Source organism: Sphaerodactylus townsendi, linkage group LG09, assembly GCF_021028975.2.
Source record: "Sphaerodactylus townsendi isolate TG3544 linkage group LG09, MPM_Stown_v2.3, whole genome shotgun sequence".
Lineage (NCBI taxonomy): Eukaryota > Metazoa > Chordata > Lepidosauria > Squamata > Sphaerodactylidae > Sphaerodactylus > Sphaerodactylus townsendi.
In genome coordinates, this window is record NC_059433.1 from 91,542,081 (window position 1) to 91,562,518 (window position 20,438).

Genomic DNA, 20,438 nt, shown 5'->3' on the forward strand with positions numbered 1-20,438 from the left:
CAGAATAAAGACTCCCATTTTTATACTTGTTGGTTGCTGGAATGATAGGTATACAGAAAAGCTATCTGAGAATGCACACTTTCTCATTAGCTCCAGTACCTAAGGGTGCCTTAGGGTATGTCTGCTCTACAAATTGACATCCTGATCTTAAGGAACTGCTTTACTTACAGCACCATAAATTGAGGTTTTCCGCTGTGCAGTCAGGGGCACTGACAGAAAAAAAGAGTTTCAGTTCATTCCCTCAAGACTAACAACATGCTACAGAATTTGAAACAGAACATGTCTGTGAGATGGTAACCATTATTCAACCCAGTAGCTTTGTGCTACAGGCTGATGGGCACCCCTCCAATTTTTTCCCACTTGTATCCTACCTATCCCAGTGAAGCCTACTTGCCCCATTTCATGGCCTGCCAAATGTTTGACAAGATCACATGCCTTCCCCCATTTTTGCAACCTCAGTCAGGCAGAAAAGTAGGCATTTCATTTATTTTCTCTCCAGCCACCCATAATAGCTACTGTACAGAGTTCAACATAATGGGTCATAAGCTGTGCATCTCCAGTCTAATGTCTGCAGCATAAATCATTGGTGCCTATCTGCCCATTAAAATATATGTACCAGAATAAAAATTTTAAATATTTCTTTTGCAGAGTTCAAGGAAAAGTTAATCATGCTTAAAACCTAGTGAAATGTGGATTGTAGATCTTGGATGTATTAAATCAATAGATTATAATTACAAAGCTAATGCACATATTTTTCCTTCTGTCTCTCTGTGCTTTTTGGTTCAGGTAACAAATTCTGGGTCTTCAAGGATACCACTCTCCAACCAGGTTATCCTCATGATTTGGTAACATTGGGCAGTGGGATTCCACCCCATGGTATTGATTCAGCAATTTGGTGGGAAGATGTTGGGAAAACATACTTCTTCAAGGGAGACAGGTTGGTATATGCACTCCAGGTTGAACAGTCTGCCTTTATAATAGTAATTGCTTTTTGTTTTCATGTTTTCATGTGTCCCAGGGAAAAATATTATACATGTGGAACATTCAGTCTCTATTTTGTACAAACTCTGCATCTTCACAGCCTGCTAAAAATCATGGAATCCACTGCAAAACTTCATTGATGCCTCGGGAGGCCGAACCACTACCTGGCACCTTCAGGAGCTTGGGGACGGGGCAAAGGGCTGAAGTGATATTGTGCAATGTGATACTGCCACACCCAGATGAAAATTCAGAGTGATGTCAGCATGTCAGCTGACACTCTGGAAACTGAACGTTATTACTATAGCATTTCTAGAAGATTGGCTGACGTCACCTGTCACACAGTGTAATTTCCACACATACCTTCACTGTGTTTCTTGCTGGCCCAGATGCAACCTGAAATCTCAGGAGATTGCTTCCCTGAAGCAGAGAAATGGCATTCCTGTTTATGCCCTTCTCAACAGGATCAATGCCTGTCTCTTTCATTTTTAGCTTACTTCCTTAAATCTTTTAATGTCCAGTACTGCAGGTATTTTTATGGAAAATTTATTTACAGTGTACTTTGATCACTAAGGAATTGTTCACACATACAGCCATCTACTGGTTGTTTCTCCTTCAGCAAATGTTTTTAGAGGCTGGAATATGGATTCTTCCCTTCTATCTCCTGTCCTTCATTCTTTTCTTATGTGCGTTCCTCCTACCCCATGCACATCACTTTAAAAATCCTTGCACTAAAACATGTGGTGCCTGTACAGTGATGGTATCTTTTGTTCCCTTTTCAATAAAATTTTGGAAAGTGAAGATTGAAATGAGAAACAGAATGGAATACCTACAATATGACTTGTACTAGCAAAGTAAACAAACTGTATATGATGGCCTCAGGATTCTCCTTTTCTATTATGTGAAATATCAATAGTCGTCAATATTTAGAGCTTCAGAGGAAGACTTATGGTTTTTGAGCGATTGGTCATTTTTTTTACTTTTAGATGAATGCAATTGCTCTTCATTAATTAGTTAAAATGAATTGTCATATTCAATATGTATGGTTTAAACCTCAGAGCCCCTGGAAATCAAACTGTTACCACCTGGCAAGCAAGCCCTGATCAGGGAAGACTGAGGTCTACTACTGCCCTTCTCCACTCACTCTCCATTTTCTCTCACACTGTTCTTGTGGATTTATTTTGGAGGTCGAAGCTGTAAGCATGGAAAGCACTCCCTTGTGCCCCCCCCCCAGTGACCTAACATGACCTCAAGTTGTCGGTTTTGAAGCTGTACTGCAACCATGTCAACTTCTATATCTTCTAGAGGCCATACGAAAGAGAGCAGGAAGTGGCTAGGCACTGCTGCATGATCCTTATATCCAATTCCAATTGAAAGCCCCCCTTTCCTCTCACTTCTGGTGGCCACCAGTGAGACTTCTGTGCCTGAGTGTTGCCCCACCTGCTAATTCCCCTCTCTGAACAAATTTATCCTTATTACCATGTTATTATTTTTTTATTCTTATGAGCTGTTTTGGAAGCCAGCTTTGGTATGAAAACAGGATAAAAATGTCAGAAACTAAATTTTTGATTCTAACTCCCTTCTGCCTGTGATGGGTCAGGTGCTCTTAAAACAAAAGTGAGATACCTAGCCAATATAGCTGTCTTTCAGTCTGTAAAGTGTATGTCTCTAATCAAAGTATTTATTGTCCTTTGGATATGCACACAGTATTCACTTAATGGTCAGAGAGCGATTTTTCACCTGTAGTGGAAATTTAGATGCAAAATTTCCCCCAATATTCAATGTGAAACTCTTCGTATGTGCAAAAGCTCTCAGTGCCCAGCACAGGTTTGTGTATTTCTTCAGTCCTAGTTAGCCTCTTGTGTGAAAATAGTGTCCCATGATCTGCTATGGCACAAGCAAGTTTGCATTCAAGCAGCTTTGTTTGTTTGTCACCTCTGGTAATGACAGGCTTCTGAGTGTGTTGTTCCCTTGCTCACATCCCCAATTATTCTGTTTGCCTGGGCCAGGCTGCGTGCAGTTCTTCCAAAAGAGCCCCTGATTATGTTTTCATTTCTGAGCCAGAACTTGTGTGACTGTATGATGGAGGGAGTGCCTCAACCCCCCTTTTACCAGTGGAGGCTTTCTTCCTATCTTTGTACCATTCATTGAGAGAGGGAGCAGGCAACATCTTGACAGCTGAAACGTATGTCTCCCTTCAAGCATCTTGCAAACAATCAGTTTCCACTGCGAACAAAACCTGTCCTATAATTTGCCTTCCATGGATGAGAAGATTTGTTATTTTACGTTTACTCTTCAGTCACAGTTTTCAACTTGCATGTTGTTGGGGGACCATTTTGTCAGCAGGCATCCTTTGTGTGCCTGTGTGCATCTTTATGACTTCTGGTTTTCATAGACTTGAGTTTAACAGAGATGTTGTGGAGAGAATTTCTTTCCATAGGCAGCTTTTTCAAGTTAAGGTCTTCATAAAAATGCAGTTAGTTGTAACACAGCAACCAAAAGAAACTTCTGTTGATGGAGAACTTGCTACTTAGAGCCATAACAAGCATAATGAGACTCAGCAAGACAGAAATGCAATACAATATGGAAGGAGAAGATCTAAGAGTGTGAGTCTTGCTGAGATAATTGAGCTATTATAGGATATTGACCACCAGTGGGAATAAGCCAGTATCCCACGAAGCATCTCAGTACATATTGTTTATATCACCTTTTTTCCTTCTAATGTAGCATTAGAGTTGAATTCTCCTGCTGGTTTTAATTGCACGCTAAGCCTGTTACAGTTCTTCACCCACCCCCACCCCCAAATTGAGGACAACCCACTGTTACTTCCTTAGTAACTATGATGTTGGCAGTCATGAAAGAGAGAGAGATGAGAGGTTATGCCAAAGTCAAAGGAGGAAAACTTAAGAAAATATGGGCAGAAACACTGGTTTGCCACTGTGAGGAAATGGATATAAATGATGATGAAATAGAATAAAAGGAAAGATTCTCAATGGTCTTGAATAAATCTATGTTGACTATACTACACTGGATACAATCCAGTGGATTTCTGAATGAACCCTGAGAAAATGAATAGTATTCATGCAATAAACCAGTTCTTTGGAGATGGACAGGGAAAAGACTCAGGCAAAGGTGTCTTCTCTCCAGGCTCTTTCTCAAATTTTGCTTAATTTACAGTTTCATGTTAAATTGAGGTACAACTTTCTAAGCCTGCTGGCATCAATGGACTTAGATAGATATAAATCTGATTAGGAGGGCTTTGCTTGTTTTAGCATTTGTGTGTTTATTCATTATTTCATTTGTACCCTGCCTTTATCCCCAAAACAGCTTATATCATTCTCCTTTTTATCGTCACAACATCCTGAGAGGTATGTTAGGGTAAAAGTGTGTGCCTGACCAAAGATCACCCAGCCATCTTCCATGACAGAGGGGATCTTCAAATCTTGGCCTTCTAAATCAGAAATCTGACATTCGATTCACTACAAATGCTGTTTTCCACATAAAATAATAAACAACAATTACATTCAGGCTGCTTCTGTCTTTGCTCTTAAGTGGCAATTCTCTGTCTCCCAATTCTAAGACAATTGTGTTGGTTTCAGTCCTCTTTCACCACACCTGACTTCCCCCATTGGTTGCAGTTGATGTCAAGCTCTGTGCTCCTCGATTCCCTACTTTAAGATTTGCAGGTCTCCTTGCTGATGCAGGTCAGGCAGGGAGATGAAAAGTTTGTCAGCTGGATATTAGAGGGCTGATATCCCTCTGCTCCCTATTGTTGCTGTCAGTCCCTAAAAAGGGATGTTCCCTCAGTTTTGTTCCCTGATTTGATCCACATATTGTACACTTCGGCAGTTTTAAGAAAGAGCTGCAGTATGTAAATTATATTGAATAAAATATCTTGAATCTACATGTTAATGTTTGTTGGTCAGCCTGACAGCGGTAAAGCTCCCGCTGAGATAATTTATGGGAAATCAGGAATGCAGTCCTAAAGATAGTGATGCCCAAATGACTTCAGTTGATTTAGGAGAGTGCTGCTCCTTCTCCCCAAATTATGTCGGGCTGCAAAGAATAAGAGCAGATTGCTCCTATTCTCAGCCCATGTGGCAGACTTGGATGAAGATGAAAGAAGCTTTTTTTTTCTCTCCAGCCAAAATTGACAAAATGGGCTGACAACTTCAGCTGAAGGAGGAGAGAAGCCATCTGCTTCTGTTCTCTGCAGTCCATGCTGACAGCTGACGAGGGTGGGGAGGAGAGAAGCAATCTGCTTCTTCCCTCCTTAAACTGAGAACTTGGGAAGGAACAGAAATTTCCTTTTTTCTCCTCCCCTGACTCCCTTTGGGTGGAAGGAGACATGCTCCTAATCTCAGCCCAGGCTCTCAGTGGGTGAGAGAAATGGATTGCTTCTCTTCCCCATCCCCATGGTGCCAGAGTGGGCCACAGAGGATAGAAGAAGATCACTCCTGTTTTCCTCAGCCCAAATGGACCACTGCAGTTGAAAGAAAGAGCAATTTGGAATGGGAAGAATAGAAGGGGAGCCAGATGGGCTTCCGGTTACCTTGCTACCCCTATTTGGTGCATCTCAGCAAGGCCGGTACACCAAAAGGACTTGATTTCCTTTTGGTGATCTCTGCAATCAGCTGAGAGTCTGCTCCTGATTGCACCTCCCCCAAATATTATGCTGAATACACAGTAAAAAAACATTCCCAGCAGGAAATTAGAAGCTGATTCCTTATGAGTTGGCAGTCAGGTTCTGATGGCTGCAAGAAGCTATGTCCTATGGATAGATGCAAACAAGTTGTAGATAGCCAAAGAGCTTTCAATTAATTGGGTCTCTGGTAAGCAGGATTTGAACTGAACCAGCAGGTTCCTTTGTTGTTTTAAGCATTTTTCTTCCAGCTCAGTTCAATTTTGGTATCAGAACAAAAGTGGGAGAAAAATACTTCAAGGAGCAGAAATTGGTATGGGGGGTTAATTCCCCCACATTTTGGGGGGTTATTTGTTTAAAACTAAACCCTTCACCACTGCTTTACGGTGCCACAATCCATGATAAACAAACATGGGATAAACAAACATTGCATCTAGTTTGGATTTTACTCTGAGGAAAGTAAGCATCAGATTTATAGATACCCACAATAAAGGTACAGTTGTATCATAAAATGGATATCATATGTATAATGAAACTCTTTGACCATTACCCCCCTACTGAGTATCGTGACAAACTGTATTTGAAACCTGAAAACACCTTGCAATATTTGTTACTTACACTTATATCTTGCCTTCTTCTAACATAGAAGTCAAAGTAGAGAACACTGGGGTCCTAGGAGGACTTCCATCTGGGCCCTAATGAGACCAAGACTTAGTTAGGTTTGGCAAGGTTCCAATATCATGTAACCTTGCCAACCATACTTGTGAAAGAAAAAATAGTGGGAAAATATCCTTGTTGCTCCGGTCTTTGGATGACCTAAAGTTAGTCTTCGGGTCTTTGCCTAAGGCAAAAATAGAAGCACAATTCAAAACAATATAACCCTTCTCCCAATTCACCTGTGGATTGTTCACCTTTCAAACACCTTTTGCCTTTGTTCCCACTGTGTTTCCACTTGATCATTTATATTCAGTGCACTCACATTGCCAGCAGAGTTACACCTTTTAACGTATATTGAAGTCAAGTGGGCGTGGAAGAACGTAACTTGCTAAGGGTGTCACAGTTAACCTCTTTGGACTTTTGTGTTCTTGATTATTTTTCACTGAAATATTTCTTTGCAATTACAGTACTATGTACAGTCTTCAGCATCTTGAATTATTTAATGCACATTGCATGATTGCGTAACAAAAGACTTCTGTGATGCATACATTACAGAAAAGTTAAGACTAGTTCAGGAACTTTAACTCAGAACTTACTGGCTTGCCTGTGATTAAAACCCTTGGCTGAAACAGTACTGTGAATCTTGGCACATAATGTTCTCTTATGTTGCTGTGTAGAAGCCTTAGGCAGCAGAGTTGTTCTGATTGCGCATAAGATGGTTGTTGATTTGGTTCTCAAGCTAGACAAAGCTTTTATCTTTTGATGCTTACTGGAAACCACTGTCCAATCAGGAAGCAGATAAACTATCTGTTATCTGGAAATACATATCTGAGTAGGACAGATCTGGTTACCCTTATTCATTCGTTTGCACAATGCTTCATTCTTTTCACGATCTACATTTTGCAAACTAGGTATTGATAAATGCACATTTTTTACTTCTTTTTGTATTAGGTACTGGAGATATAGTGAAGATATGAGAACTATGGATCCTGGTTATCCAAAACCAATCACAATCTGGAAAGGTATCCCAGAATCCCCTCAGGGAGCCTTTGTCCACAAAGAAAATGGTATGTATTTTCATGCCCTCTAATAAACCCTGAATCTCATCATTCTGCATCCACCCATGCAGTTCCAAGGGCTAAATCTTTACAAATGGAGCAACAGTTTCAACCATTTCCTCCTGCCATGGCAGCCCATTGAGCCTTTTCCAATTTTATTACTTCAGTTCAGTGATCCTTTAGGAATAGGATCAAGGAAAAGCTGAGGAGAGGGTCTGCAGTAGGAGGGCAGAATCAGTTGAAATTACTGCCCCTGTTAAGAAAATCTGCTTTGCAGGCCTTGGATCACAGTTTTGTAGCTCCTTTATGCTATGTGAAGATTAAATAATAAGGAATCTATAGAACTTCTCTAGCTAGTTTGCTATAGTGCACCTAGATCTTACTGATGGGATCTTCGCACAACCTGCTCAGCTGAAAGGGAGGGGAGCAGATTGATAGTTCAGTAGCTGTACGAAATAGATTTATGATTGCATCAAAAGTAATTTAAATATTGTTAGATGGCTAGATATGTGGACAATGTATTATTGTATCTTTCAATACTTTATCTCATAGACTAACATTTTGGCCTCCAGATACTGCGGTATATATCAGGATGTTGCCAGCTTCCATTGTATGCATGTTAATTGCTGCCCTTGGGCTGCTGGCAATTTGATGGCATAACCTTTAATTGCATGACTTTTTGATGCCTTTGAGGAAGAGACAGAAACGATTGTAGCCAGTTTCAATTGCTGTGTGCCTCCAGGACTCCATATGTGATTGATTTATCAGAGATTGAGGGGGGTTTTCTCTTTCTCTTTCCTGTTTCTTTCTTCAATCTCTAATGGTATCTTATTTTCATTTCCCTGTAAAAGATATAAGACATTTTCCTCCCTCGTTAAAGAATATTTATTCCTTCCTTTGGCTCAAATAATTAACTGCTGCAGAAAGCATTTTTAAGAGAATAAGCTTCCTTACTTTGAGTCTGTTTCATCAATCAATAGTAGTTCTTTTCCTGAAACAGGCAGTTTGGCTAGGGAATTTTTTATTTCCTTTTCACAGCAGGAAAAGAGTGCAGACAGATGACATGGACATTAGCATCAAAATTAACTTTCTTTGTGTGCATATATATCTGTATGTCTATAAATGCATCTTTTTAAAGTAAAAATGGATATATACTTGTGTACAAATATCTATCAAAGACTGGATACAAACCTTACTGTAGAGTTGATTATATTTAGATTGTTCCTGACAACAGACCAGAAAAAGCAAGGGATGCTAGAAAGTGTAGTCCTCAGCCATCCAGAAGGGCCAAGATTCCAGCTCCTCCCAAAAGGCCAAGGACTATAGTTTCCAGCAGTCCTTGCAAAAGCTGCCACTGTAGGGAAGGCTGCTACTTTTGTACAGGTGCTTTCCAAAGAGATGGGAGGTGCTTTTGAGAAAGCGGCTGCATGAAGGCAACAGTCACCCTGCTAACTCCCTCTTGCCCATTTGTAAAGACTGGATCCAGCTTGGCAAACATCAGGGGGGAGCGGTACCTATGGAGAGGGGGAGAACTTTGCCCAACTTCACAGGCTTCCTGTTCCCCCTCTTTGAAAGCTGGGATCCTGCTTTGCAAACAACAGCTTTCTAAAGTCTGTTATATTTTCTCATTCAATATACTTTATATCTAGTTTTAAATAAACATAGTGCATGATCCAAAGTATACTAGCCTGCAGTGAGCACAAAGTTCAATATGCTCATGCCATTCTCTTTAGTTAAATATACATGTTCAGTTGTGTGCATGTTAACATTTAGCAATCAACTTGTAAGTCATAATTAAAGCACTGGTACAAATGTCAGAGTTACTTTATGCTAGTTTATCTCAGTGCTGATGTAGTCTAGTGGCATTGATTCCAAAATGTCAGTAGAGTTTGATTTCATACAGTAACGATGCTTATGGAAGTTCTGTTCCATTTGAGATTTTAATGAATCTTTAGGGCATAGAGTTAGATGGAGCAAAAAGTGTCATAAAAGAGCTCCTTCTGCTTTTGTGGTTCATACCCATCTTTTCAAGTGACTTTTTTTCCCCACAAGATGTTAGAGCAAGAAGCCATAGTTCCTCTCCCAATTCTTGTGTGGCTTCTGATGTCACAGGGCCAATTTAAACTGGCTAAATGGCAACGTCAGTAGCCCTGTCAGAAACGAAGTGATGCTTTCTGCCTCACTCTGACATCTTGTGAGTAACAGAAAAAGCAATAAAAAATAGCCAGCTACAGTAGAAAATGTAATTGTTATCACCAGCAAGTGGGACTAATGCTTTGCCTGTGTTTGCATCATGGTGGCAAATATGGGAGGGCATTTGGGTTCAGCCAGGGCTTTTCATTGGTACCGTTATTTGGGCTTTCCAGAGTGTGTTGGCTGCATTATTCAGCCACAGAAAATGAGAGTGGACCTCCAGCAATGGCATCGTGATGATCTGTAGAGGAATAAAGAATTGGTGGAAATTGGCACAACCGCATATATGCATAGTGGCACTTTTTTGTTTGTTCATTTGGATTACCAAAAAAAAAGTACCATGTTCAGCACTAGCAGGAAAGCTCAGCCAACAGCACCATTTACTAGCAGCAGTTCTCTGAATTTTTAGAAACAAGTGAATGTTCTTTAAAACCTTACAGGGAGGGTCACATTACAATGGAAGCACAGGGCTTTGTTCTTTCACTGTAATGTGTGATGCAATCTTTAGACCATACTGAACTCCACAGGTTTCTGTTACTAAAAGACTGGCAAAGAGACATGAGATCTTGACAGACAATAACACTAAGGGGAAAACAGCTTTTTTGGCTTTTTTCCCGCTTCATAGTCAAATGCAAGAAATCCTTGGGGCTTTTGGAGAGAAGAAAATAAGTATTGAAAGGTGTTTGGTGAAGCCTGCAGGAAACAGTGCTGTGAATTGTTCCCCAGGATCCCTGCTCAATTGGCATGTCAGGAGACAAAGGAACAAGCACAGATTCAAATGAGAAATTCAAAGTCAACTTTCAGAGAACTCGGATTAAATTTTGCCCAGAACTATTTCCCTTTTACTTCTCAGATAAAAATTTGACTCCAAATTGCCCCAGACATGCTGGTACAATGAATTTGCCGCAACTTCAATGGCCATTCAGCTAACACCACCACCACCACATCTGTATTAGGCTGCCCAGCTTTTGAAGTATTATTTTAGCGTTTTTGTAATTGATACCATTGACTGTATACATAGATCCATTGGTGGGATTAAAAAATTTAACAACTGGTTGTTTACAACCACCATTTTAACAACCGGTTCTGCCGAAGTGGTGCAAACCTGCTGAATCCCACCACTGCATAGATCCACCTTCCCCCTTTCAACCTTTTTTTTCTAGGTTGGAATTTTTGCTCCTCTCTTATTTTTGATGGTTTCCTCCTTACTGGACTCATATTTTTCTCTGACATTAAAGAAGCTAAAAACTATCTTAAAAAACAGCAAGATCTGAAAATTCAGAGAACATGAAATATCCATGAGACAACTGGCCCTCCAATCCCCCTAAGTACTTATGTGTCCTAGATACAACTATAATCCAAACATTATTGAAAAGGACTAAATTTATAGCAGTAAGCAGGGTGCGACAATTGTGGAATCTGTGCAGTTTTGGAGGAGATGAGGTGCTGATCAAGCCACAGCAGAGTTCTTAGTAAAGACAATATCAAGAGAGTGCCCAAGGTCAATAGCAGAAGTCAACAGAGCAAATCAGGAGCAGGAGAAAGGAGGTCGTTGTGTCATAGATTTTGTAAATATGAATGCTGAAGTCTCAGAGGAACAAGGGTGGTTTCCACACAAGAACAGGTTTATGTGGTTTCCCCATTGCTGGTACGACTCCCAATATAGCACAGGAGTAGGGTTTCCAAATGGTAGATTTCCCCAGCAGTTTCTCTGTCCCACTTCGCCGACAGCAGTCATCCCTCCTCCCCTGAGCCACGGGGGCTTTTTAAGGTTTTTTATTAGTATGTTCACATTTTTCTATTAATATACCATTATAACAATGTATAAAGTTTTGTCAATTCACAGCTCTTTCCCTCATTTTTTAAAGTAAGTTTCTAGCCCCTTTCACTGCAGATACATTACTTTCTCTCTTTATTTCCACAACAGAAGAGGCTAGTTGGGTCTTTTGCCCAGCTCTCTCTTTCTCTGGCCGTTTCCGCACGGCCACGCTGGGGGGTGAGTCGGCGTATACAATGAACGAACGGTCCCGGTAGGGGCAGGGAAGGCAGCACTGCGCCGTCGCTCGAACGACGTACCTTCCCTGCAACCTTCCAGCGCGTCGCCCAGGTCGCAGGGAAGGTACTTTGTTCAGGAAAGGGGGGGATGGCGCCTTCCAGCCGCTGCCATTCGCACGACAGCAGCTGGAAGCCGCTGTTTCCAGAAAACCTCGCTCAGGGAGCGAGGTTGGGAAACAATGGCTTCACGCTGCTGGGGGGAGCGAGAGCCGCGCTGCTGCGATGCAGCTGTGCCCTCCATGCGAACAGCTCCCTAGGGATGGCGTTTTTGCCGTTCCTAGGGCGCTGTTATTGGCCGTGCGGAAAGGGCCTCTGTCTTTCTGCCCCACTACCCAATATCTCTTTTTGCCCCCCTACCCCAGCTCTTTCTATCTGTGCACTTATTCCTGCTCTCTCTTTCTCTTTTACCCCAACTCTCTATTCTCTATATTTCTGCCACCTACCCTAGCTTTTGTTCTCTCTTTTGGGTCACATACTCTAGCTCTCTTTTTCTTTCTGCCTCTCCCCAGCACACATTCTCTTTCTACCCCTACTCCAACTCTTTCTTTCTCTCTCCCCCCCAGCTCAATTCTTGGTAACTTGCTTGGAATGCTTTGAGTGGGCATGGCGAGGTTTCTCCTCCCACAGCCCTGCTCTCACTGCCTCAGTCACAGCAGTTTTGAGGGCTGTGAAACCTTCCACCTAACAGCCCGGGATGGGGTGGCCAATCCTGGCTGGGCTCACTACTTACTTACTCAAGAGTTGGTTCAGGCAAGAAATAGGACAGCCATGCGAGGATCCCTACTGGAGAGTTAGCTCAGACAAGGAATAGGACAGTCCTGTGAGGACCCAGAGCTTTAAGATGTGTAACTAGCTGAGTGAGAAGGAGTCTGGGTGTTGTCATCTAGTCAGCTTGTGTGCATGAAAAATGGCACCCTCTGGACTACATCAGATGTAGTCCTTTGCTTTCTGTGGTTTGTTGTTGGGAACACACTGTTGATCTTATATAGTAAGATCAGTATGATTTTTGAAAACACTCCAGGGGAGGAAATGATTACCATGGGGACAGGATGTCCTAAAATCTAGCACCAAAGTGGGTTTGATAAAGATCATAGAGAAGCCAGGGGAATGTATTGTCGAAGGCTTTCACAGCCGGAATCACTGCGGTGCTGTGTGGTTTCCGGGTTGTATGGCCGTGTTCTAGCAACATTCTCTCCTGACATTTCGCCTGCATCTGTGGCTGGCATCTTCAGAGGATCTGATAGTAGGAAAGGAAAGCAAGTGGAGTATATATACCTGACCTTTACTCACAGGTATATATACTCCACTTGCTTTCCTTTCCTACTATCAGATCCTCTGAAGATGCCAGCCACAGATGCAGGTGAAACGTCAGGAGAGAATGCTGCTAGAACACTGCCATACAGCCCGGAAACCACACAGCACCCAAGCCAGGGAAACCCTGTGAGGTTCATGAATGCATCAAGATATTGTAGGGAAGCAGAAAAGGGAAAAACACTTTCTAACAGCACTGAACACAGGGCAAATGATCCATGTGGAAATGGCCAATGTCAAAATGGTTTTAGAATAGACAACCACATAAGATGTAAAATGAAATTTGAGAGAGATCCAAGTGGGTGAAATAGGACACATCACAGAATTACAGAGAGGAGCAATACTTGGTGATGTTAGTGTCTGAGAAATGGTAGGAAGGGAGCAAAGTACCAGGCAATGGATGTGACTGAAGGAATCTTGGAAGCAGAAGTCCAACCCCCTTGACTTCCAGAGAAAAGAGAATGCCCAACAGGGAAGCAGGTTTGAATGAATGCAAGTTTTTGAAGGGACTGAGGAACAGAAGGGGTATGGAGGATGTCTGTTTCTGGTGAGGGACTTTACATTTCTCAGATTGCATGGGAGAAGGATGGCAGAAAGGGGGAAACTTCTCCAGTGCACTGGGAGAGAGAAAGTGTGTAAATACCATTATGTTAGAGGCTGAGAATATTACAGAATGATGCAGGTGTTTATATTGGAAGCTACAGGGTACTAAATATAGATATTTGCAGATGTTTTATTGCCATGTGCTGGTCATATGCTATCTATAATCCTCCCAATATATATGTCAAGCAGGTTGAATTTAACAATGACAATGCAAATATTTATTTGTGTACATAGCTATAGTTCATGTAAACTGATCACAGGTATTGATGGTGTGCACCCATGTAAAATACATGTGTTGCCTTGTTCACATAGCATGTGATCACATGTACCAGTAGTGTAACAGGTATCATATACCTCATTTACATGCAGTTGGAAGGGTCGCAATACCCATAGTTGTAGTGTCTCTGAAGGTCTCAACTGAGTGACACTGACAAGAGCAAAGTCAGTCCAGACAATTTGTTGGAGTGTGTGTGCCTTTTCAGTTGCAGATCCTTTCAGCTGCATATGAATGAGGATTGTAAGGTAAGCTTCCCAGCTCAGCAGGGCAGGAAGAACAACAGCTGGAAATGATCTTGTACTTTCTTAATGCTATCTTACTGATAACTTTAGTGTAAATAACCACAGGAGAAGCCCATTTCTGGTAGCCATTGAAGAGGGCCACTTCAGCTAACTGATTAGTGGAGTGCCACCACTGCAGAAGTACCTCCATCCCTTAATACAGAACCTAGGATGCAGCTGAAATTGAAATCACATGCTGGGAAGAAGCATGTGAATCGGAATCACATGCTGAGCCAGAAAGCAGCAATAAAGCAGCAATGCATAAACTTTGAAGAGACTGGGAATTCCTTATCTAACTGGCCTGTGTTTCTGCAGTAGAATTTCTGTGTATGCATTTGACATTACTGGAAATTACAGATCCTTTTTTGTTTTGTCCTGTTTGATTGTGTAATATTTCAGCAGCCAGTAGCATTATAGTAGATTTCAAAGTCATTGTTCTGCTATAGATATGGTACTCAGATATACTTTGATAATTTAACCTGCAAGATTTGCAGAAATTAAGAAGCTGTGTATACCTGTTTTGGGTTTGCACAGTTCATGTAGCATTTCTTCCCCAAGATGTACAAGTAACACAGAGCAGAATAGGTCCAAACAGCTGAAAAGAGAAGGGCAATTCAGATGGTATAACACACTGTGGTAATTTGAATTAATTGGCTAGTGGCCCTGAGCTTGGCAGAGATTCTTTGAGCAAAGAGGACTCAGGTTGAGTATAGTTTGTGCAAGTAACAAGTGTGTGTTTTTTAACTGAAGCATTAATTCCCTCCAATATTCTAAATGAAATTGTCTTGACTCGTTCAAAAAATAAGAAATCCTGCTTTACACAAACGGGAGAGTTAGATGAATAGGTCCATCCAAAACAATGCTTACATCTCTTCCAGTCATATCAATAGTATTTTTAAAGTGCTGTTGGCTGCACTGTTCCCACAGAACTATCCTTACCCAAGAAAGGGGTGCTGTCCTATTGTATAAAAGGCTAGCTGTGGCGGCATCAACTCACTTCAGCCAATTGCTATCCACAACTCATAAACAGAACACCTGACCTCAGTGTCACACAAAATTCAGCCATTGAGCAGCAGCTGAGGGAAAGTGGGCTTGGCCAATGGCAGCACTTGTGAGCTGCCCTTTCAAGGTTGGCTCCCAGCTCCCATTCACAGCTTGGCATCACCACTAGGATGCCACTGCCCCAGAGATGGCAGCACCCTGAGCTGGGACTGAGCCAAGCCAGCACCCGAGGATGAAGCTGTCAGGGCCCTCCCATGACTCCAGCATGGGCAATCTGGACACTGAAGAGCCACACTGCCTGGGCTGGTCTGGGGGACAAGGCGTGCCCATCCACCACACTTTCCACACTGGCTTCAGCTGTGCAGTGATGGTGGTGATAGTCCTCCTGTGGGCTCCTTTCCCAGTGGCTACTCTCAGCCCTGTATCTCACCAAGGCAATGTGAGTGGCAAGCACTGGGCAGCTCCTGGCCACTTGCCTAGCTCCCAACAGCAACAGGGCCAATCATCAGCAGGCCAGCCCCTTGGAGCACTTGCTGGACAGCAACTCCTTCGCCAAGATTGCCATAAGCTCCTGCAACTAGAGTGTGTACTTTTCCCATCATGCAAAAAATGTTAGTATTGCAAAAAGAACATATACTGTAACATGAGAATGACTGCCAGTGGAGTTGTGTCATTAGTTAAGTTTGTCGATACCCGTTCAGAAACCAGTGCACGTGGCAGTGTTCTAATGCATGAACTCAACAAGTATCCAAAGAGGTATTCATGTAGCTCTGTGTACATTCTAGGGTATGATTTTGATGGAATGTGAGTTGGTTCCCTGGATGCTCTTCTGTACAGGAATTATTAGTGAGCAGACAGAGTTTTTCAGGGCCCTTTCCATTGCTGCCACCCTTGTTTGCTCATCCACTATGTCCTCCTTCCTTTACTGATATCTTTCTCTCTCCTACTTTCTCTGCCATCACATCTTCCCCTCACACTTGCTTGTTCACGTGTATACAGCATCTGACTTCTTTTACAGGTACCCTTGTTCCTCCTAGCTTGCCCTCCACCTCTACTTTCCTTCATTTTTTTCTCAGATTTTTCAGTGATTCTTCCAGGTCTGAAGGAAAATTGCTCCCACATTTAGGTAGTCTAATGGTGAGGATTTTTAAACCCACACTCAAATATCGCATTTAGAAATTTATTGCCAGGGTTTTGATGGGATTTAAAGTATGCAGAAACAAACAGAATATAATATTTTATATAACATATTGATGATTTAATGTAACCAGTGAAATTGAGTAATTATGAAGAAGGCAAAAATGGATCGGTTCTAAAATTATAGTAGTGATTAATGGAAAATAGGATTCAGTTGCAAATCAAGTTATATCCAAAAATTATCTTTTTAGCTCTAGATTAGATATAGTTGTGAAAGATAACTAGGATGATTTGTGAATTTATTATTATTGATAACCATAGTATAATATTCACAACAGTGTCTACTACTAAGAAAGCTGAAAATCATGATAAAGTGTAATGAAGTATATTTTTCTACTATGTGTAATCAAGAAAAGTTATGATTAGGAGTATATATGTGGGTATGAATGTATGTGTATATATTCTAAAAACAGAAGTGTGGATTCTAAGCACTGACATAAGAGAATATCAATTTTGACTTTTTTCCCCAGTGCAGATCCTGCTGCTTTCCAAGGGAGTAACCAGTAAGACAATCGTATTAATATAATAGGGTTTCCAAGTATCCCAGGGGGCCAGTGGGTAAGGGCATAGAGTTGCCAGATCCAGGTTGGAAAACTCCTGGAGAGTTGGTTATATAGCCTGAGTAGGGCAGGGACCTCAGTGGGGTACAGTCATGGAGTCCACTCTCCAAAGCATCCATTTTCTCCAGGTGAACTGATCTCTGTAGTCTGGAGATGAGCTGTAATCTCAGGAAATCCTCAGGGCCCACCTGGAGAAGTTGGCATCCCAAGGCCATAGAAGTATATATCCTGATGGATCAAACCAGTGGTCCATCTAATCTACTATGCTGCTTCCTACAGTGGCTAGAGGGCCACATAAACAAGGCAAAAGGGCTGAGGCCCTCTGCTGATGCAGCTTCTGAGAATTGGTATTCAGAGGTTTGCTGCCTCTATAGATGAAAATTCCCTTCAGTCACCATGGGTAGTAGCCATTGCTGAGTCTCTCCTCCATGAATCTGCCTACTCCCCTTTTCAAGCTATCTATGCTCATAGCCATCAGTGCCTCCCTTGGCAGTGAATTCCACTGTTTATACTCTTATGTTCTTTTTGCCTGTTTTGAACCTATTTTCCACCAATATCATTAGTACCCGCGAGATCAAGCATTATGGGAGAAGAAGAAAAAGCTCCCTCTACTCACTCTTCACTGAATGCATATTTTCATTAACTTTTAAACATATCTCCCCTTCACGGTTTTTCTAGATTGAATAGCCCCAGAATCTCCAGTCTTTTCTCATAGCAAAGCTGTTCCAATCCCTCTAATTATCTTGACTGCCCTCCTTTTTCCAGCTCTGCAATGTCCTGCTTTTGCAGCATTGCCCATTTTATTTTCAGTCCCTTTCCTAATAATTCCTTCTTTTCCTTTTTCAATTTTCCATGACAACCGCAAGACTTCTTTTAATTTCTGTCTCAGTCAGCTTAGGCCCTATCAGCATATACCACTTAAAATTAGGATGTTTGGTTCCAATATGTATGTCTTCCCCATGGGTCAGATAACAGTTCTGTAAGAAGGAAGTATTTGCTGTGGGAAAATAGTTTGTTAGAAATGTTTTAAAATGCCTGTATCATTTCTTTGACTGTAATCAAAATTTGTCTCCCCTACCTCAATGGCTTTCAGTCTTTTTTTAAAAATGTGAGAACCTAATTAGAGCTATTTTTTGTGTCCCATTAGTCTTACTCTGCTAGCAGACTGTTTACAACATGAATTGGGAAAGTTGTAGAATATGTTTAAAATGAAGCATCCAGTCAATTTTCGTATTGCTTTATTGAAGTAATTTAAAACCATGTGTTGCATTTACCAATCAATTACCACTTCAGAAGGAAGGTCTTTTTCCCCCTAATTTTCCCCTTCCCATTGTAGACTCAGTGCTCACTCTCAGTGCTATTTCTGAGGAAAGCAGGAAGGTTCTATTTTATGCATGAAGAACCACTCATTATTGGCCTTCTGTGCAAGTGTGGTTAATTTGTTTTACAAGATGGGTAAAAATACATATTTATAGTAAGGTATAAAGAGGGGAGATCTTACCTGATGAATCTAGACTAAATTGTGCTGTTTCTTATCAACAAGGTTTAGAAGAAATTACAACTAGTTATGATTTAATTCCATTTCATAGAATCATAGAGTTGGAAGATACCCTAAGGGCCATCAAGTCCAACCCCCTGCAATGCAGGAACACATAATTTTGATGGTTACTGTTGACTCTCAGTTTCAGTCGTTTCTTGCCCAACACTTGTGGCTACTAGAAATTACAGCATTAACATCATTACACTTTTTTCTCCCATCAGGCTTCACATATTTCTACAAAGGCAAGGAATACTGGAAATTCAATAACCAGGTGCTCAGAGTAGAATCTGGCTATCCCAGATCCATCCTCAAAGACTTTATGGGTTGTGATGGACCAGCAGACCGGGACAAAGACCGACACAGCCCTCAAGATGATGTAGACATTGTCATCAAACTGGACAACACAGCCAGCACTGTGAAAGCCATAGCCATTGTCATTCCTTGCATTCTGGCCTTGTGCCTCCTTGTCTTGATTTACACTGTGTTCCAATTCAAGAGGAAAGGAACACCCCGTCACATACTGTACTGCAAACGCTCTATGCAAGAATGGGTGTGATGTAGGGGTACTTTGTTCTCTCCCAGGAGTTTGTGATAACTTGAGATTCAACACAAGAGCTGTTACGTGGTTTCCTAGCTAGGAGCAGGCATCTGTCCGCCTCGACCAGGGCTGATCTTTAGAACCCGGGGGGGCTGCCTGCCCTGCACAAGAGTGAAAGTTCACTCCGGTGGGAAGCTTCCATTCTACACAGTATCTGCTGTTCCTTCAGTCCTTTGTCTTTCTTTGTCATTCGGTTCTAGCCTTTCTTCTGCACGCTCGATACCCAATGCAAACTAACAGGATTTTCACTAAAGAAGAGGAAATATAACGATATGAAAAGAGGAATCTCCGGTGTCTCGGGGGAGGGGGGATGTCTACTTTAAAGCGTACTCCCCTTTGAAAGAGTTTTGTGTAAGGTTTTAAAAAAGAAAAAAATGTAATCAGTTTTTTTTTAAAAAAATACAACTATAACACAACAATCACAATGAAACTTTTCAGGAAGTGTGAAGACCCAAAACAGCTTTGTCTCCAAAGAGGATTGCTTTCTGTCAGCTGTGAATATAATCCTATACTCCTACAGATAATTTTTTTTTGTCAAGTGGGAGACAAGGATGACACGCAGGATTTCAGACTGTTTGGACAGCCATTTTCCAACAAACAAGGGGCCAAAATATCTGCAATATAGTAACAGCCTTAATGATACATTCATTTTGTGTTTTATACAGCTGTTCTGAGCTATGTTCTCAATGTTTTAACACATTTATATTCATTACTATATTCAGATAGTATCTTTTTATTGATTGGTTAAATTTTTTTGTTCATTCCCTGTCTCATCCTTTTTAGTTTTTTTTTTCCTCCTGAGCTGTACCAGGCCAATAGCCCCAGGCCTTCCATAGGTCTGTCAGGAACATTTATTTTAAAACCAGAGCAGAAAACACCAAGAGTTTGAAGTAGATTGCAGTGAACTAAAGTGACACTTAATGTTACAAAGAAGCATAATGCTAATGTTGGGTTTACATAACTGGTGACCTTTTGAGAACTACAGAGTCAGTTTTCAAAGTCTACTATCATTGACTGACTGAATTTATAGATCTGTGCAGCAATAATGCAGAACACATCAACTTAAAGTGATCCTACTTTCTAATATGTATCTCCTGTAATACATACCTCCTTGCAGATAGGAGGACCCTGTTCCTTGATAGGTGGTCCCTAAACCATAAAAGACCTGCATAAACTAGTCTCCTTCCTTCTCAGCTTCACTGCCTATTACCTTTCTCTCTGCTGTTTCCATTGGCTAACTATAGTCTAATGTTGGCTGCCACATTTCATTATAAAATTGCATGGTGTCATGATGAAATATGGCTGGTGGGATCAATGTGTTGGCTGTCAGCAGGATAACCAGGTTTACAGAACAGCCCAGGGTCAGATGTTTGGATGTGGATTGTTATACCACCCAATTATAATAATACTGAAATACAGGGCAATTTTAATAGCTTCCATTATTAATGATAATATAGCAGAAACAAACCATGATTTGGCTCCTAAT

The 20,438-nt window shown here is 41.4% G+C and overlaps 1 protein-coding gene across 2 annotated transcripts in view; it reads left to right on the forward strand.

Annotated features, from left to right (window-relative positions):
- Positions 1–19,344, forward strand: part of MMP16 (matrix metallopeptidase 16) — a 227,813-nt gene extending 208,469 nt beyond the window's left edge. For both annotated transcript variants that reach the window (XM_048508339.1, XM_048508340.1), the window contains 3 exons: positions 787–937; positions 7,229–7,344; positions 18,576–19,344. In XM_048508339.1, the coding sequence (XP_048364296.1) occupies positions 787–937; positions 7,229–7,344; positions 18,576–18,910 (602 nt within the window). In that variant the 3' untranslated portion in view covers positions 18,911–19,344. The remainder of the gene's footprint in view (positions 1–786; positions 938–7,228; positions 7,345–18,575) is intronic.
- Positions 19,345–20,438: the final 1,094 nt, after the last annotated feature.